Source organism: Apis florea, unplaced genomic scaffold, assembly GCF_048593485.1.
Source record: "Apis florea isolate Af1SG1 unplaced genomic scaffold, ASM4859348v1 contig_2492_pilon, whole genome shotgun sequence".
Taxonomy (NCBI): Eukaryota; Metazoa; Arthropoda; class Insecta; order Hymenoptera; family Apidae; genus Apis; species Apis florea.
This window is the reverse complement of record NW_028256593.1, coordinates 581,650-601,527: the sequence shown is the minus strand read 5'-3', so window position 1 is coordinate 601,527 and position 19,878 is coordinate 581,650. Positions and strand designations below refer to the sequence as shown.

The window sequence follows — 19,878 nt, the reverse complement described above, 5'->3', positions numbered from 1 at the left end:
ATTGTCAATTAACCAACTAACCGCCCACTCGAAGAGAACATCGATAATTTGCGAAAAACTAAGTTCAGAAGAGCGAAGTTCATCTTTTTTTTTTTTTTTAGCAAACGATCATATCGGTTCAAGTTCTATTGCGAAATTTCAAGGGTCGAGCAACGTCATCCTTAAACCGTAATATAATTGTTTTAATAATCAAAGAGCAGGAAGAGGGGTCTCAATGGGCAGATATTAAGTGGATAAAAAGTAGCGAGAAGCCAACCACCAGCTTCTGTAAAATATTGGCCAAGTGGCCACTGCCTGGAAGTTGACTTATCGAAGCACTCGAGGGCTTCGCCAGGTGTCGAGCGGATAAAAGCCTTGGAAGGCAAGCGGGGCTGATTGCCGCGAAAAATCTTTGGCCAAGTGGTCATTGACTACTAAATTGATCCAGAGAAGAAGAAGAAGAAGAAGAAGAAGAAGAAGAAGAAGAAGGCTGATGCCACGGTTACCATCGGAATAAATTGGCCAAATGGTTATCTAGACACGAACACGTCGGAAAAAATGTTGGCCAAGTGCTTTGGGGGATATCGATCCTCTAAATCAGTGTCTCTCAATCTTTCTCTTTTGTAACTTAACTAATCCCCCCACTTGTGATAAAACGAGAAAAATTTTTTCAAATTAATTAACGTGGCTTCATTGTCGCCGAATGACTCGATCTTCTAAACCAGTGTTTCTCAATCTTTTTTGAATTACTTTTTAAAATTTACACTATTTTATAATATTCAAAATATTCAAGTAACTTGCATTCTTTCCGTTTTATCGTGAAATAAAAAAAATATTAAAAATTAATGTATTTTTATTGTTGTCGAATAATTAATTATTAGCAAGATTGGTTACTAATTGTGTGTAATATGCATATTTTGAAGTCTTAGAAGTATGATAATGTAGTTACTTTAAAATAAATGAACGTTAAAAATTGAGAATTGAAGATAAATGTGGCGAAAACACTTTAGATATAAATATTCTGCGATCAACAGGTTGTGAACCACTGGCCTAAAATCTGAACGCCAACTGGTTGCAATAGGATCCTTTAAAAGTTTATTCTAGAAGATATAAAAATAAAAATTTTCCTGTGTTTATTTAAATATTTGTAAAATTTTATTTCGTATTAAAATTATCTTTCTCATCTTAACTTTTACCATTAAATTGTCACAAAATCACTTGAGTTGATCTCTCAATTTCTCTCTCTCTCTCTCTCTCTTTTCAAATATAAAAAAATATAAGAAGATTGAATATATGAATGATAATCATTTATTCGTAATAATATTAAATACACAATGCATACCATTAACGCAAATTGCATCGTCATAGTTCCACTTAACATTATACGGTTATCAAGCAACATGACTTATAACTTAGAATTATTTTCACGCGATAATTATCTATCGCCAATTTTCAAGACTCGACGTGGATGAATTGTTCGAGGGGCGATTTTTCGTTTTTTTCCCCCCCCCCCATTATCCGCCTCGTTCATCCAAATGTTAATAATCTCGCACTTTCTTATCGCACATGGTAAATTCTATGACTCATTCCATCGATGCAGCCACTCGTATCGTGTTCTAAAGTCGTTCCAAACGCCAGTCGGTTATTCGTCGCGATAAGCCGAGTGATTAATTATTAATTAAAAATCGCCTGGTAACGCTCGACATCTGGATAAAAATCACGCGTTCATTTTATCGATTTTTTTCATTCCCTCGTCTAATTCCACACGAGTCGAAAAATTTAAAATGGCATTTTTGGCTTTTGAACTTTTTAATTAATATTTCCATTTGCAGGACTGATGGATATTTAAGAAGTTTGTTCCTTTTTTCTTTTTTTTTTTTTTTTTTTTCCCCAAAGTAAATTGTCACTGAAAAATGTCACTGAATTTTTTAATCCGAATATTCGTGAGTGACGAGATTATTAATATTTTTTTTCCATAGTTTTCTCACCTGTCGAATAATTCGTCACCTCATGTATAACTCATTCTCTTTTATTTCTGTTACAGCCATCGTGGATGCGCAGCCGAGAATATTGGGACGACAGCTTCGAGGCTCGTTACGCGGAGCTCAGGAAGGATCCTACGAGGCCGCCGTTAAAGGTAATTATATCATCATTAACGTCGTCATCCACCATTTGCGATATCATCGCTCCTCGATCCCATTAACGGGTGAATGAATATTACGAGCTTGACAAATCGGGGATCTCTCGAAACCGGGGGATATGGAACGTGAATCTTTAATCCTTTCAAAGCCAGGCTTTTGTCGTAAAATATATCCGCTTGAAGCGTTAAAGTTTATATCCGTTTACATAGAAACCGAATCTGTTAAATTTTTTAAATAAATCGTAAATTATTCCATTGTATAAAAATGTTCAATTTGTGTAAATTTTGAAACAGTTATTATTAAGAGATTCGTCTCGTATAAATTTTTTTAAGAGGATAAGCTATGTAACTATTTAGTATGTTTCGAAAACACGATTGTTGCTTGTACATTTCACTAGTGGAATCAGATAAGTAATTTTCGTCGTTGACCATTTTAAATTATTAAACGACATACTCGCTGCCTTAACATCTTCTTACGAAACAATTTTCGAGGTAGACAAAGTGCAGCAACGAAATATCCCTTCGAAATATCAGAAAATGATCCTTAAAAAAAAAAAGAGAAGTGCCATAAAATGGCCCTATAAGGGTGCCAAAAAATGGCCCTATAAGGGTGCCAAAAAATGGCACCAAATAACCAAGGCCGAGGCAGGGAATGACCTTTCCCTTTCGCCAACGTTCGCAAAGCCGACTTTACCACGAAGTTTGACGCGATTCAGAGAGTTGAAACGATAGCACAAAGTTCCGAGCCGTTGACCAGAGAAAACTCCGTTGAAGTTTGCACGTGTGCGTGTGTGTGTGTAATTCCCGCATGTCGCGGTTTTCGAGCAAACCTTTGTGCACCAGTTCCCTTGACCACCCTTGGCCCTTGACGGGGATCCGTTAATGGGAATGTTTCATCAAAGCTCGCGTGTGGGCGAGAGAAAGAGCGAGCCGCGAGGCTCTTTTCGTCAGGGAATTTTCAATATTTAGCTTGTTTATTTATTCGACCGGGGAAATGAAAAACGGAAATCTCCGTTTTTCCACGAGGCAACTCACGAGTGGCCGATAACGTATCCCCGACTCAGTCGATAAGGTACGCGTTTCACGATGTTCTCGAAACTGTGAATCATGAATGCTCGATAAAATGATATGAGAAGTGAATATGTAAATCAAGAACGAATAGCATGTGAAACTAATGTTAGAAAATAATGAATAGTGTATAAATAGGATAAATTCGTATAAAAGAAAAAAAAGGATAGAATAAGTTGTGATTTTATTTATTTTACTTGTTCCAAGTTAAATGTTTTCTTATGGTAAATGTATAATAAAAAAATTCATTGAACTTTTGAAATTTCGTTGAATTATACTTTTTTTTCAACCAATAAGAAATTAATTCTTAAAGCATTCTTAGACACATTCTTTGAACATTTTTTTTTATTGTTCAAATTTTCAGTTAATAAATCGATTAAGCCACTGTTAAACTATTAAAATATTACAAAGTTTCTTCTAAAGAGAAATATATAAGAATATTATTTGTTTTCAGAGAATGTGACTTACATTGATCTGAATTTTCCATTTAGTAATGCGAATAAACTAGTTTGTAATAAAAATAAAAGATAGACTACACGCACAATTCTATTCTCCTCTAAATAATTTCACTGTTAATCACGATCGGAAAAAAGTCAATCGAAAAAGTTAAACACCTCGATATTTTCGATCGATATTTATCGTTCAACCGTTAACAGCCAAAGTTTACATCGATTTGTCACGAATGAGTTCCTAGGTGAACACAGATTTTCTCCAAGTCAATCACTACACCGATCGCTTATGCGACAAACGTATCCCGCATAAGAGGTTAAATGCAGCGAAGAAGAATGAACAGCGCCACTGTAATCCGATTTGTGTAATGAAGCAGTAGGAAAGGCGCGTTTACGACGCAACACTGCTCAGTCAGTATCATGCGTGCTCGCCTCAAGGCGGATCCACACCGGTGAGAAACTTCCTTAACGAATCCTCGAAATATTTCGGCTTAATTAGTTCGCGAACGTGAATTCTCGTTCGCTGGGAGAATAAATCACCTTTGCAAGAATTTCCTGTCCGATTGAATCGATAAATCGATCATATTTTCTCGTTAATGTGAAAAATTCCCTCCGCCATGATGAATTTCGATGTTTGTCCAAAGAGGAGAAGAGTAAAATTGGCGAAAATGGAAAAACAAGATTGATTGTTTTCATGGAATATCGAAATTTCTCGTATTTTTCTATTGGTCGTTGGAAAAGATTAAATGATGTGATTAGGAACTGATGTTATATACATTTCAACAGTTAGAACGATGAAAGTATAGATGGCGCTGTTGAAATTGAAAGAAAGACTGTTGTAATGACATCATCTGATTTGATTTTGTAAAGATAAATGTATTACATATATCGTTGACATATGATATTATTATTTGTAATTGTGATATTTTTGTGTGCCTCTCATTTTCTTGCCTAACCAACAAATCAAGTCTGCACAAATATTATCCTGATGTTATCAAGGGAAATGAAACAAGTTTTCCTATTCTATCCTTCCCCTCTTTTATTTTTAACATTACAACTGGAACACGATTCTAGTTCATGTAGAGCAATGCATCAGAGCATACAGAAGCACAAAGGAAAGCAGAGATCCAAAGGTAGAAATGTAGTGTACACAAGACATGGTAGCATTGAAGTCAGACATTGAGAGTTGATTATAAAGCAAACAATGTAACAAAGAGTTATAGTTGCAACTATGATCACCATAAAGTTTAGAACACTTGTTCTCGTGACACAAATAGAACTTCTCGCAGAGAATTCAGAATTGATATTAGAAAGTACAAGCACAAGTATATATATATATATATTTGGAAGAAACACAAAGAGTTTATATACAACAGATTTTTAATATCTTTATTTCGCAAAGTAATATTAATGGTTCGATATGATCCTAACAGTTTTAACGTCCTAACCTAAAAATCGTGATAAGATTATACGTGAAAACATTCTCTTGTGTACAATGATGAGATATGCGAAAGGTTATGCGCATGGACCTCGATGTCGTCCATTCAAGCTACCAGAGTGTCATAAACACGCCAATATTTTCCAATCTTTCCTAACAAGATGATACTGTTCTCCTTCCGCGCATACATAACCTATGGAATAAGTGTAAGAGCATAATCGCGAAGAAAAATTCACCAGGTAAATGAGAAAAAACTGAATCCTCTGTCATTCGATCCCTTTGATTTGCAATTTTTGTGCAACGATCGTCCGAGACACTTTAATTAAATCTCGCTTCGACAGAATCCCACGGTATCGTGATTTATTATAAACGGTTTTTCTCAAAAGAACCCATCATTTTATTTCACCTCTACTTCTTTATAAAACGTAAAAACTCTTTTTTAAAAACTAGAATAGATTGAAAGTATTACGAATTTAATCGTTTTTTTTTTTTTTTTTTTTTTTTAATGAGAAAGTAAGAGTTAAAAGGAGAGGAAAAAACGAAAAACCTTAATCAATATTCCGGGGAGGGGGAGGGGGGGGGGAAAGACATGAAAAATTGCTTAATCGAAAGAAGAGCCGAAGCGCAAACGAAAAAAAAAAATGGTGCCCGGATTGCATTAAAATGAGGATAATTCGAACGATGGAATCGGCAAACAAGTGGAGGAATCGCGAAGAGAGGAAGGAAGGAAGGACAAGAGGTGGTGCGCGGAATGCATTCCACGGCTAGATCGGTATTGTTGTGCGCGTTTTCGAAAAGGCCACCGCCCACTATTGTGCCGGGCCGACAATGGCCTGATGAGCCGGTATTGTCGAACTTGTTGAACTCCGGCGCGATGAAAGGAGCGAGGGGAAGCCGCGTCCCAAGTCTTCGTGCAAGTACGTGCCTCCTGGGACTCGATGAAATCGCTCTCGTCCGGAAACCACTTCCGTCCAAATATTTGTCCCGTCATTTCTCGTACCTTCGATCGAACAATTATTAATTGAACGCCGTCATCCATAATTCTTGATGCGCAACGCGCACGTATATTAATTGATCCGGTTGGTCTTAATTTTCACGTAATTCGGTCGATTAATGGTGTTAGGTTGGAAAAGTTTTGGATACATCTCGAAAAGGAATTAGATTTGTATTTTTTTATCGAGATTAAATTACAGGTTAAATTAGGATAAATCGGATAAATGCTTTTCTTAATTCGTTCAAGCATCATATTAGATTAAGAGGATTTTCGATCGATGGAGAATTTCGTTTGGATTGATTTAGATTGCATTTTTGTATACTTAATTTAAGTTGGTTCAGGTTACGTTGAGTAAACTGTTGAGTTTAGGTTAGGATAAGTGAGATTCTTCATTATTTTTTTCAGGAGATGCCAGAGAAATTATAGATTGATGATTTTTTATTCGATTTAGATTTAGATTTCTTTCGAGATTTAAATCAGGTTGGATCAACATCTGTTGAGGTTAGGTTAGGATAAGTGAGATTCTTTATTATTTTTTTCAGGAGATGCCAGAGAAATTATAGATTGATGATTTTTTATTCGATTTAGATTTAGATTTCTTTCGAGATTTAAATCAGGTTGGATCAACATCTGTTGAGTTTAGGTTAGGATAAGTGAGATTCTTCATTATTTTTTTCAGGAGATGCCAGAGAAATTATAGATTTTTTATTCGATTTAGATTTAGATTTCTTTCGAGATTTAAATCAGGTTGGATCAACATCGTTGAGGTTAGATAAATATTTCTCTTCATTCGAAAAAGGTTTTATTTAAGTTTCCTATTTTTATATCTTATATACCTATTATAGCACTTCTTCTTTTGCTCGAAACGATTGTGTCGTCATTTATTTATCTCATGCTCTTATCGATCGATACTTTATTGGCCGGAATACACGTTTTTTCCTCGAGTTGTGGGAATGAGTCTCGATGATCATTGAAAAGAGAACTAGTTTTCACCGGGAAAGACCGGGAGAAACTTGCACGAAGTTTGCAAGTTGCAAGAGCGGAAATTAACCTCGAGAGCTCGTGATGCAGAGTGACTTGGAAATCTCTAGATAAAGACGTTAGACTGCGTGTCTAGAGAGAGCGTGTTCCCGTTTGTTCTAGGGAATTTTAAATAACACACAAATCAATCTTTTATCGTTTTCAACAATAGCATTTCTATTACATTATACGTAAATCATCGTAGGATTAGATTATTTTCTATGAAATTATCAACGATCAGGAAATTAATGTATCGTTTATCGTTGAAAATAATAAAAAATAATGTAAAAAAAAACATGTGGTGGCAAATATAGAGCAAAATATCATAGGATAAACAACATTCCAAGAAGAGATGAGACGCATTTGGATTGTACGTCCTCGTAAAAAGTGAGCTCGCTCTGGTAAAATGTTGGTGCGGTTGCCTATCGTGGCTAGGGAAATGTAATGGAACGGCTCACGACTCGGTTGTCGTACCTATGTTTCACCTTCGTAACTCTTCCCTTTACTTCTTTTCCTTTCCACCAGAAACTGGCGTCAGCCAACTTGTTTATTAGCGTTATTTGTTTGCCTAATAGCAGTGCTTTCTTATGCATACAAAATAGATAAGTAAAAGTAAAGTAAGAAAGAAGAACGAAAATGAAATATTGAAAGTACGTGAAAACTGGGAACAGTAAAAGTAGTGGTATAAGAAACCATGCTGATCCTAAATTGTTGTTTATCTCGTTATTAGGGTAAATTCAAGTTTCTAGAAAGAAAAAATCCAAATTTACATTATAAATAATGGATAAATCAGCAATATTTAATTAATTAATTAAACTCGAGGTTCTTAGGATATCTTTAAATAGCCAGTTAGCATAAAAAAAAATTAGAAGAAAAATAATACTGAAAATATTCTTGGATATGAAACATCTTCCTAATTCCTTCAACTTAGAGGTGATAACAGTGATTTCGAGAAGTAATCGACAAAATTATCGGGAAACTGGCGATGGAACGGATTATACTGTTCCCTCTCTACTCGAGAAGAGTAGTAGGACAGAGCACGAAGGAGTTAGGGAAATGCATTAAAGGAGAGGTCCGATTTGGGCCACGATCGTCTCATGCATACGAATCAAGCCCGATATTATCGAAGGTTTCCGCGTAGCTGGCTCATTAAACGCATCCCATGACCGATCTATAATTAACATTTGTCTTTGATAATTGGGAAAAACCCAAATAGGAATATCTAAAGAATTTCATCTTTCTCGATAAAGAATTGTTTATCACTTTATCGTTTCGACAGAAACGAAAGAAAATAAAATTCGTTTTGGTGTTACAATTTTTCGTGAATTCGTATAAGGATCGATTTAAATCATGGCCATGATCTCCATAAGGATTTTTCTCCCGTCAGGTCGTGTAATGAACGGGATTCGTTCGGCAAAGTATGCGCAGTTCAACGTGGCGTGGCTTCGACGTTGATTATGAGCGAATGGATATCGGTTTATCGTAATCCTTTGTGCCAGCGGTTCTCGATAGAAAATCTTCTTCCCCCCCCCCCCCCTCCCGCCATCATCACGATGCAACGAAACAGGTCGCGCCGTGCGAAAGATCAAACAGGCATCGGCGTTAAATATTCATAAAAGAAACGCGTTGAAAACCGATGGTAGAGCAGGGAACACGACACGTGAAAAATTGAAGCCGAGGCCCGACGGGTATGAATTTTCATTAACGCGAACTTTCGGCCCGGCCGAAAATCAAATTGACTTCGACGAATTTCAAATGCAATTTGAAATCACCTCTTTGAAATCTGCATGCTGTGCACCCAGATCCGTACCAAGCTCTCTCCCTCTCTCCGTCGCGTTAATCGTCGTATTAGTCAAAGAAAAAGTTAGGTTATGTCGGTTCGCTAGGTGTCGCTTGTGAAATCGCCTAGAGTCCCCCTAGGGAAATTGAATTTACCGTATTCGGTAGCAAGGAGGGAAAGAAAAAGAGGCAATTTTTCCCACTGAAATTGTACGGTACGAACAACAATCAAGCGAGTAGGGGCGCACGAATGTACCGAGCAATGGTAAATCGTAATGAGTCCTGCAAATTGTTTTACGAGCAATGTTGGCCGGCGTGCAGCCGCATTACCGGCTCGACCCGGTAGTGTATCAATTACGAAATAACATCGTTATCGTGGCGAGGCTGGTACAGCCTAATTAACGAATTTCCGCCTCGAACTCGTCCAACACCGTCGGCTGAGAACCACTGCTCGTTCCCTCCACTGGAAATTTGTTAAGCCCACCCCACGGAACTCGGAACGATCCGACACACTTCGAGAATGGAACCGAAGCTTCTCGAAATCGTATTTCGATGATGTGCTTTCTCTCGAAATACGTAGACTCTCTTATCCGTATATGATTTGTATAATAATACATACATAAAATTTTATCAAAAATCTATTTCTTATTTTCTTTATTTTCTTTATAGAGTCGTAAAAGTTTGTAAAAAGAATATATCTAAAATATACGTTTCTTTTTATTTTCATAAATTGATTCATCAATTTTATCAACGTACATTGTTTAATGTGTTGTGCGAGATTACATAACCTAAAAGACCACCGTTTCGATCTTCACTCGACCAATTAGCCAGGAGTAGTAAGCTGGATTAGCCAATCACACTTCTCGAACTATGTTTTTCTCGCTATGTTTTTCCTTCAGAAAAATAAATAGCAGTTAATTGTTTCTTGCCTTGTTCTGAATCACGTGTGCGTTAAGTATTTTATGTGAGATTCACCGCATCCATTGATATTTGTTTGGCATTGTTCGTAGAAAATGTGAACCAAGATTTGAATGTTTTGATGAATAAAAATTTTATGAAATTTTAATATGCAACAAGTAAATTTCTCGAAAACGTGAGATGTTTTTTTTTTTCACGTGATTTCAGGTGATCCTGGTGCCCCACAGTCACACGGATCCAGGATGGTTGAAAACGTTCGAGCAGTACTTCCACAGCTCTACCAGAAGCATTTTGAACAACATGGTCTCGAAGCTTCAGCAGTGGCCCAACATGACCTTCATCTGGAGCGAAGTGTCCTTTTTGTCACTCTGGTGGGAAAGGTAAGCGTAATATCGAACAGAGATTCTTTCGAAAGAATATTTGCTCAGCTATTCTTACCTACAATTAATTACTCTACTTAAATTTATAAACCAATCTGATGATGATTCTTCTAATAATAATTCTCATATTCTCACTTCGTATCCTCTTTCTTTCCTTCTTCCCCCCCTCAATTGATAATAACAAAAATAGCACAATTTTTAGAAAAGAAAGTGAGAACGACTGTATTAGCGGGCCTCGAACAACGAAAAACCACCTTGTCCTCTCCAACAACGCCTTCTTTTCCCCCTCAGTCGATTCGATTGCCTGGCCACAAAGCCCAGGCATCATCAGTTTTTATGCTCGAGTTAGAAGCTACCGTGTACGTGGCCCGCGAAGACGACAGTCGTAAAGGATGCTATTAGGGGAGGACGATGGTGGCCAAGATGGCCTGAGCTTGAAAGAACGGTTAAGGCATATCTCCCCTAAGCAATATCCCATAGCAGCTTCTCTCCCCTCTTTTTCTCCCCTTCCTTTCTCTCTTTCTTTTTCTCCTTTTTAACGATCGAAAACAGAGGACGAAGAAGTATCGCGAGCATGAAAAGGGAAATCACGAAAACGGAGATAAGGATATATCATACCCTTCTTCCCCCATTCCTACGACGTGGAGAGGAACTTGTTCATGGAATTGACGAGAGATGAAATTCCTGGCCAGGCCAGGTTGGGATCATTTCCGATTCAGGGAAACGGAAATCGGGCCGATACCGCCCCAGGAAAACGGAAATCACCTCGATACCGATCCCACCAAGTATCGCCTCGTAAGAGGATCACGTGGAATAGATTTCCTTGGACTTAGAGCGGGGCTTCCCTGGTGAGCTTCTTCCTGGCGAGCGGAACGAGGGCTGTCGTAAAACGGCCCATTAGGACGAGCGGTGTGATCGAAAACTACCTCCTTCCTTGAACCGTTATGAGGCAACGTTGCGATATATTTCAAAATTTTTTCCCCCCCTTCCTTTTCCTTCTTGCGTATTAGTTATTCAAATTTGCTCGTTTCTTGTCGTTCTATCGCGTAGTCGTGAAAAGGAAATTCAAATGGATTTGCTTAACATCCTGCCTACTTTCTTTTTTTTCCCCCTTTCGTAAGGAGTTTGGAAAAATTTTAACGTGGGGTTCACTTTTTTCCGGTAATATTGCGTTTAAGGAATTTTTGTAGATTCACTTCCTCATGAATCTTGGTTAAAATAAAATTGTTGCTTCCTCGGGACGAATTCGAAGAGAATTCTGTTTATTATAATTTATTGTAATTAAAAAGTTAAAAAACAAGCGTATTCGAACAAGGAATATGTCTCGTCTTCTTACTCAACTGCTCGCGACGTTAATAAACGAAAATAATTCGAACGAAAGGGAGTATTTAAAAGTTAAGTCAAAAATATAAAATACTCGGGAGAATGGTGATAGAGAAACGAATGTGGTTTCAGAGAATGAATATTTAGACTCGAAAAAGTTTCCTCAAACTTTTTGCAAACTCGGGAGCGAAAAGAATCTGGGAGCCGTGTTAAAAGCACCTCGTAAATTCGTGGCTGTACGAAGGATCAATCTGCACAGAGTGTTAAACGGAAACCTAAAGACGTCTTCGTGGAAATTGACGACTTCCTCCGGGATCTGGGTTATCGAGAAGCGGAAACGAGTGGTGGAACGGAATTCGTTGGCGGTTTACGTGAATCAGTGGACGGGCGGCCATTGCGGCCGAGATCACGTAAATCCCTCCCCGACCTGGTGGAATGCGAGTATAAATATGATTTGCATCGAGAAATTGTATCGCCCGAAATTACAAGTTGCGGCGTTCATTTATTCGAGATGTAACACACGATTACTAAGATCTGTGCATATGTCACTTTGGTCGTCTAATTCGCGTTTAAACCGATCCGAGATATTCTTGGAATATGTTCGTGGTTGTTGTTAAAATTAAAATGAAAAATTACAGCGAGTGAATTATATAAACGGATAATTGATTAATGAAACAATGGAAGCAATAAATTCATTGGTGAGTTTAAGTCTGTCTGGATTAAATTATACTTTGAAAAGTATTTTTTGAAAAGATCTAACCTCAAAAATGACCAATGTTTTTTTCACGTGTTTCGATAAAATTGGTGCAAATCAGATAAACTGTTCATATCGAATTTAAAGGTGTTCTCCTTTTTTTTTTTTTTTTTTTTTAAGTCGAAGCGTATTAAATGAAAATGCTGACTAAACGAGGGCTTCAAGAACAGCTGCTAAAGCTAGACGTTCTCTAGGGAAGCAAATTTTTAGGATTGGATAAAGAAGAGGGTAGATCGTGAAAATCACGAGGAGAATTGAGGGGAGATTTACTCGGATAACCATCTGTAACCATCGTGACCTTACCAACCCTACTTGGTAATCCTACTTGGAAAAATGATGGAAAAGGAGACGATTTTATGGCAGACGTAAACATCTTAACGAAGGAACGAATCCCTCGAGGGAGAGCATCGAGTCGTGTATAATACCAGCATCGATCATGTATATTGACATCAATCGTGATCATTACTAAACTAATCTTAAACAAATTCTAATCCTTTGTTCTAGACTTTAAACTTAAGATTAAAAATCATGGATTATTGCAATATTCTAATATTATCCATATGTTTTAATAAATTAATATTTATCAACTTCCAAATTGGAAAGATTAAAATCTATATTTATCCAAGATGTTCGATTCTCTGTTTCGTCCACAGTGCTCATCCCACCAAAAAGATGGTCGTGAAGAGATTGGTGAAGGATGGCAGGCTGGAGATGACCACTGGGGGTTGGGTGATGACCGATGAAGCAACGTCGCACATCTACGCCATGTTGGATCAATTGATCGAGGGTGAGTGTGACCATCTTTCGAATTTTTACCGTCTCTGAATGCATCAATTGATATAAAACGATATAAAACGAAAATCGATAAAATCGTAAGATGACACGATTTTAACAGTGTTCTTCTTTTTATTCAAAATTTCTTCTCGGATCCTTGGATGGTCATGAAACTAGCAAGATTCGACAATTGTCACGTTTAACGTGGAAAAGGTACCAGGTTTAATGCCAGAATTTTATTATACCCAAGAATTCCCCTGATTACAGTTGAGGCTTCCACGCCACGCCATAATAATTACCGTTCTCTAAGTACATCCCCCGGTTATCGTCGTCTCGAGGCCATTAAGCACGTTCGTGATCCGAGTTATGACGTTTGGGAATCGCTCTGACAATCCTGAAATGTTTCTTGAGGGCTAATATACACGGAATCATCCAGACTATTGTTACCCATTGTCTGGCTGAATTGAATTCATGGAAGAGGACTAGAAACGGGTTAAAAAATTTCAATGATAATTATTAAATTATCTATCGAAACAATTTCTAGATAAACCTACGAATGGTATGAATGTTATCCTTGCTTTTTCACCCAGAATGTAATTAAATGTATCATTAGAAGAATTTCTATTATCTGGTTGGAAAAATTTTTAGGTTAGGATTCATTATTCATCAAATTATTCATGATCTCTAGAAAGATTAACGCTCACATTATTAGCGTTTTATCATCGGAATTGTATTGCAAACTATATATTTTTAAAAATAGAATTTCTATTCCATTCGATCGAAAGAATTTCGAGGTTAGGTTACACTTGGATGTAAATTAGCCGATTAAAACGAGCTATCAAAATAATTGCCAAATATTAATCGCAGTTTTTCCGCTGGGAATCGGAGATAACACCGAATTTACCGGTGTATTTAAACTGGAATCACTGCTCTCCGCATTTGATTCGACTTGCCGCGTTTGATCGATTTAGGCCGGTTTTCGAAATCCTTCGCGTCTGTATTTCAACCGATACCGAATATAGGGGGATTTGGTGGTAACGTGTTGCGTTTTCGACCGGTGCATATTCACATACGGAATATTTGCCGAATATATCTGCGTGCAATGGCCGCGGGCACGCATATTGACCGACCGCGGCTGCCCTGGATATTTAACGTTCTAAGCGCGAACCGACCGCATACATATTCAGCAGCCTAATAATTGGAAGTTAATATAGCTGGGCCGGTATTATTTCAATGGAACGCGTGGATCGGCTGCACAAGCTGGTATGTAAATTACAAATCGATACGTCCTTGAATTATTTAGCTTCCGCTGATTAGCGGAATCTCAGATCCGATACCGTGAGCCGACTTGAGTGAAATTTGACAGTGTTAACAGATATCTTAAAAAGTGAATCTTGGAAATATGTATATGCGTTGTTATATGCATCTTATTCGTCTCTTTGCAAGTTTATCAATATAAACGAATATTCTAATATTTATTTATCTATTTATTTTTTATTTATTTATTTTTTAAAGTCAATACAAATTGTTTCAAAGTTTTTTTTTTTTGAGCTTGTAGATTGCCGATATTTGCACCTTTTTCTTTCTTTCTTGATACAAAATATCGAACTAAATATATAACTGTTTACAATCTAATCGATCTATTTCTATCTTTTTAAAAAGGATTCTTAAACTCTTAAGATAGATCCAAAGATAAACATGCACACAACGTGTACACAACGATAAATAATTTCGTTCGAATTTTTCATTCGAAGAACACAAAATAATTCTAATTTAAACTTTTCCAATCGTGGATTCGTGCCCCCTCCTATATCCAGTTCTAGGGTTAAATTGCCTTCATTTCCTTGGCAACGTGGGCAACAGAAAGCGAATTTCTCGACCCGAGTTCTCTCTCTTTCCCCGAATCGTTAAGAATCGTGGAAATCGTTCTCGATAAAGGATCGAGAGAGATCTTTCGAAACCACCGGTGTACTTCGCCCGTTTACTCATGAATCCAGTGTAAATATCGCGGAATAAAAGCGTTTACGGTCGCGTGCTATCGCGTACAGTTTGAATTCTCCATCTCTCTCTCTCTCCCTCTCTCTTTTTCTCCCTCGTTGGAGAACACAAGAAACCTTCGGTTGCGAAATGCAGAGGAAGCGCAATCGAAGGAGAGTCCTGGCGGCGATATTACTCGGCTTGAGATCCACCCTCTTCGGTTGCTGGTGAATATCCTCGTCGAAAGCTTCTCCCGTGTATAAAGGATGTAATTTAAGTCCGCCAGGATATACACAGAGCATCCCTCTGTGATCCTCTTTCCTTTGGATTTTCTCTTCCACTGTCTTCTACTTTCTCTCTCTCTCTTTCTCTCTTTCTCTTTTTCTCTTTCATTCAGTTTTTTCATGATTCTTCGGCGATGCTTCGCAATTGGGAGATGCTTTTCCAAGTCGATCTCGCGTGAAATTTAAGAGAAAGGATGAATCCGGTTTGAATTTATATTGGGTTTTTTTTTTTTTTTCTTTTTTTGAGGGTTTTAATGGAGATTCTTCCTTATTTAAATTGTGATTCTACACAGTAATTGGAAACACGATACGTTTCATGTTTCTATCGAATCTTGAATTGGTAGTCTCGCAAGTGGAATTTCCTCCCCGAATAAGTGTTTTCATGTAATATTTTTTAAGTTGATGTTTTATTTGTTTCGTTAAAAAAGAAACAAATAAGTGCAAATAAGTTTCGTTTGATCATTGTCGAAGATCTTATTGCAATAGATCGAAAGCTATATTGTAGACACGTATTTTTCAAATCTTCAAATCTAACCAAAATCTCACCAAACTTTGGTGTTTCATATTCATGCATCTTTTTCTTTGTGATTTACGAATGGTCCAAAATTTTATGATTTATATTGATAACGATACGAGAGATTGATAAGATCGTGGCAATAAATTCGTTACAACGATTTGCCACAAAAAAAAAAAAAAGAAGAAGAAACAACTCGAAACAGTTGAAACAAACTATGGGTTGTTTCTCAAGCTAAAAATTAGAGGATAAATAATGTCCCTCGGCGTGGCCCAAAGATATCCCACCAACGCTTTATTCCTCGTGGAAGAAAAGTTTCGCGATTACTCTCACGAAACCCAATTAAGACGTCATTCCTGCCACTTCAGACGCAATTTTTTTCAACCACCATTTTAATGTTTACGAAAGTCAATACGAGTCGTGCTTAAAGAGAGTCGATCGCTTGTTTCGAGACGAAGAGGGGAAAGTTAAAAATTACGAGAACGCTTAAGAAAAGTTTCGAAACGATTGTAATAAGCTATTGGGTTGGTGGATCGTTAGGATGGTAGAAGTAATCTGATTAAAACAGAAGGATCCGTTCGCGAATTTCCATCGTTTTTTTTTTTTTTTTTTGTAATTGATGCAAAGTATACTTGGGTGGAGAAATAATATAATGGTTTGGAGGTTGTAAAAGATAAAATGAAAATTGATTTTATAATAAAGAGTTCTTTTTTATTTCGGATCGTAAAACTGAAGCAGTTTCGTAAAAATTTTATAATAAAGGTTTTTTATAAGCAGAGAGGATGAACCTATAAAGCGAACAGATGTGATTCTGTAATTAATTTTGGAACAATGATTAAATTTTATTAACTTTTCAAAAACTTGATCAAGAATACAGATCTTATTATATGTGTTATCCACAAACCATATAATTAGACGTAAAACAAGAAATATTATTAAAAGATTAAAAAATAATTTATCAAAACTACGTAGTATAAATTATTAATCGATATTCAAAAATGTTACTTTTCCTTACTGATATTTTATCACCAAAACCCTCCAAATTTTGTGCCAGATTAAATTTTCTTTCCAATTACGTACTACGTTACGTTATTATTTCCAAAGAAAACGTATTATAATTTATAGGTTAAGTATACTAACGTGAAGTTATTCGCATCAAAACGATTCGGACGAGACGAGGGTTTGAGGTTAGATTTTCACGGTAGATGGCGCTCATAGGCGAAATTATGCATCTCGTAGCGACAAATCCGAGCGTCACGGATCGTAAACGGATCAGCGTAATTTACGATCACGAACGCGTCTAATTCCGATCGCACCTGTTCGATCAATAGAACGATTGATTTATCGAAGCCCACGTAAGAGGACAATGGCGCCAACCAACGATAATAAACCGTTCCATTGTTTAATAGAGGAAATCGCATAGGTATAGCCGTCACTGAACGGCAAATTAATTATCCGTTCCACGTAAATTTCTTGGTATAGGTTATCTCGTCGAACTTCTTACTAATGCAATGAGTGGATTTTAAGAAAGTTGATTTTAAAAAGTTGCGATCTGAGTATTATCGTATTAAATTAAGGTTATGTTTGATATTACGTATAGATAATATAAAGTTTTACGTTTAAATTTGAACTTTTCTCCATTACATTAGATTGTACGCTTTTTAAGAATTAGATATTTTCTAAAAATGTTAACTCGAAGTATTCGTTTATTCGTTTATATATATATATATATACACATATGTTATCGAAGGTTAGGTTTAACTTTTATTTGCAGGTTAAAATAATAGGTTAACTCGAAGTATTCGTTTATTCGTTTATATATATATATATATACACATATGTTATCGAAGGTTAGGTTTAACTTTTATTTGCAGGTTAAAATAAATTTTTCCGCGAAATGTTCGTTTCATTACGGTTAAACTACGGTTTCGAGGAAATGAACTTTCGTCGAGGAACAGGCTAAAAGTCGAATTCTGTGGAATTGTTCGAACGCAAAACAATACGCGAAAGGGAGCATAGTTAGATGGATGGTAACAGGTGAAATTAGAGCGATATCGAAGAATAGGGCTAGTGGATTAACCGGGCTTTGAAATTCAGAAATTCGCGAAAGTAGCGGAAAATGAGTGGAAGAAGGGGAGTATCGACAATTGCAGAAATCGAGATAACCACGATCCTGGCCTCGAATGCGCAGGAAGCCCGATAATAACCGGAAGTGCACCGGGACGAGTCCATTACCAACCTGTCCTGAAATGCTGGGCTCGTTTCGCTCGGTCCCTGAAAATTAGCAACGACTAACGAGCCCCGTTATCTCCATACCGATTTCATCGTGCGAGATTCGCATCTCTCCTCATCTAATTTCCTTCTCAACTTGGTGGAGATTAAACTCGAGACTTTGGTTTTCGAAAAATTTGAAATTTCTTATTATAAATGTTGGTAGGATAGGATTACAGTACTAGATTTAAATTGAATTAAAGTTGAACATTTGGATTTCAAGTTATGTACAGTTTAAGAAGTATCGGGAAAATAAGTTTGTTAAGTTAAGATTTTGAACGTGATTAAAATGTGTATTTGATACGAGTGGTAATTTGATTATTACAGTTAATAATATTACAATTAAAATATTAATTAAATAATGAATCTTGAAATATCAGATTTAAATTAAAATTTCATTGGTAATGATTTTCATTCATTGATTCATTAATTAATGAAATTGTTATATAGAGAAAAATTAGTTTATTTCTTACATTAACATTCGTATTCGAATCTATATAACATTCCTCTAGATCTTCAAAAACTTGAAATATCTTCGATTCTCATGAAATAAGAGCAACAAGTGGCGCATGGTATTTATTATCCTTCTGTTTGCTCGAACTTCTTCCAGCTGACTAATGCGACGCTTCACTACTAGACGAGTCTGTCAGTAGTAAAGGTCAACGCTCTATCGAACGATCTGAGTAGTCGCGGTACGTCTCGTGTCAGGCTGCCGCCAGTGATGGTTAACGTTTTAAGGTCAGCCAAGCGACGGGTTGAATTATTGAAATAGTAACGATTCATCTTTGAACGTGCAGAATTTGTTCAAATTGAAATTACATTAATCCCGTGGATCGTATATGGATCGTATAAGGCATTCATATTAAAAATAAAATATTTCGAGAGATTAATTATAAATTATTATTAATAACGAAGAGAATCTTTATATTTTTATGTATATACATTTCGTCCGAATAATTCTTTTATTATTATTCTTTTTTATTTATTTGAAATTTTTTCGTAGTTTTATTGAAAAACGTTCAGACTGAATATATAAAATAAATAAAATTGGTATAAGTATAAACATTTATTATGTTTTTTTCAATATACAAAAATATTATATTGGAATTAAATATATAAAAATAATAAACTTTATAACGAATTTCTCATTTGAAATAAAAAAAAAAAATTGAATAAATTTAGTTATGTCAGGAAGAATTAATATGTTTAAGACACAGATATAAAAATCATTCCTCTCAACCTCCACTTTTTCCTTTAGCGATATTTTGGCCCAGATGAACTTGCCAATTCTGTGAAATTAAAGTCCAAACATGCCTCAGAATTCGAACGACGATTCATTATTCCACAAAATACACTTCGTTTCCTAACTTTTTCCGTCTATGGAAGACTTTCCCTTCTCAACTTCCATGACGCACAAACTTTTTCCACCTATGCTTTCCTCATTTCGTGTCACGGAATCTAGCCTCACAATTGATTTAACAACCTTCTTTTTTTTTTTTTTTTTTTTAAACTACAAATAGTAAACTACAGAAATTTCAGTAAAATATTTTTAACTCCATATATATTTTTGCCATTGAATTTCAATCTTCTCACAAATGAATTTTTTTTAAAATGACGAGCCAAATTATTTTTTTATTAATTATTATTAATAAAAACATTTATTGATAATTCGTGAAAAAAAATATAATGCGTGAAAATGAAAATATATTTATCAAATGTAAAAAAGTTAACTATTTAAAATAATTAATCTTTTTAAAAAAAATTTTAAAAATTAAAATCTGTTGAGAAAATTACAGAATCTACACAATCTTTTAAT

At 36.0% G+C, this 19,878-nt stretch overlaps 1 protein-coding gene across 6 annotated transcripts in view; it reads left to right on the top strand.

Annotated features, from left to right (window-relative positions):
• alpha-Man-IIb (alpha-Mannosidase class II b) overlaps positions 1 to 19,878 on the top strand; it is a 134,720-nt gene that overhangs the window by 104,362 nt on the left and 10,480 nt on the right. For all 6 annotated transcript variants that reach the window (XM_086905883.1, XM_086905884.1, XM_086905887.1 and 3 more), the window contains 3 exons: positions 2,024 to 2,116; positions 9,993 to 10,165; positions 12,896 to 13,029. In XM_086905883.1, the coding sequence (XP_086762009.1) occupies positions 2,024 to 2,116; positions 9,993 to 10,165; positions 12,896 to 13,029 (400 nt within the window). The remainder of the gene's footprint in view (positions 1 to 2,023; positions 2,117 to 9,992; positions 10,166 to 12,895; positions 13,030 to 19,878) is intronic.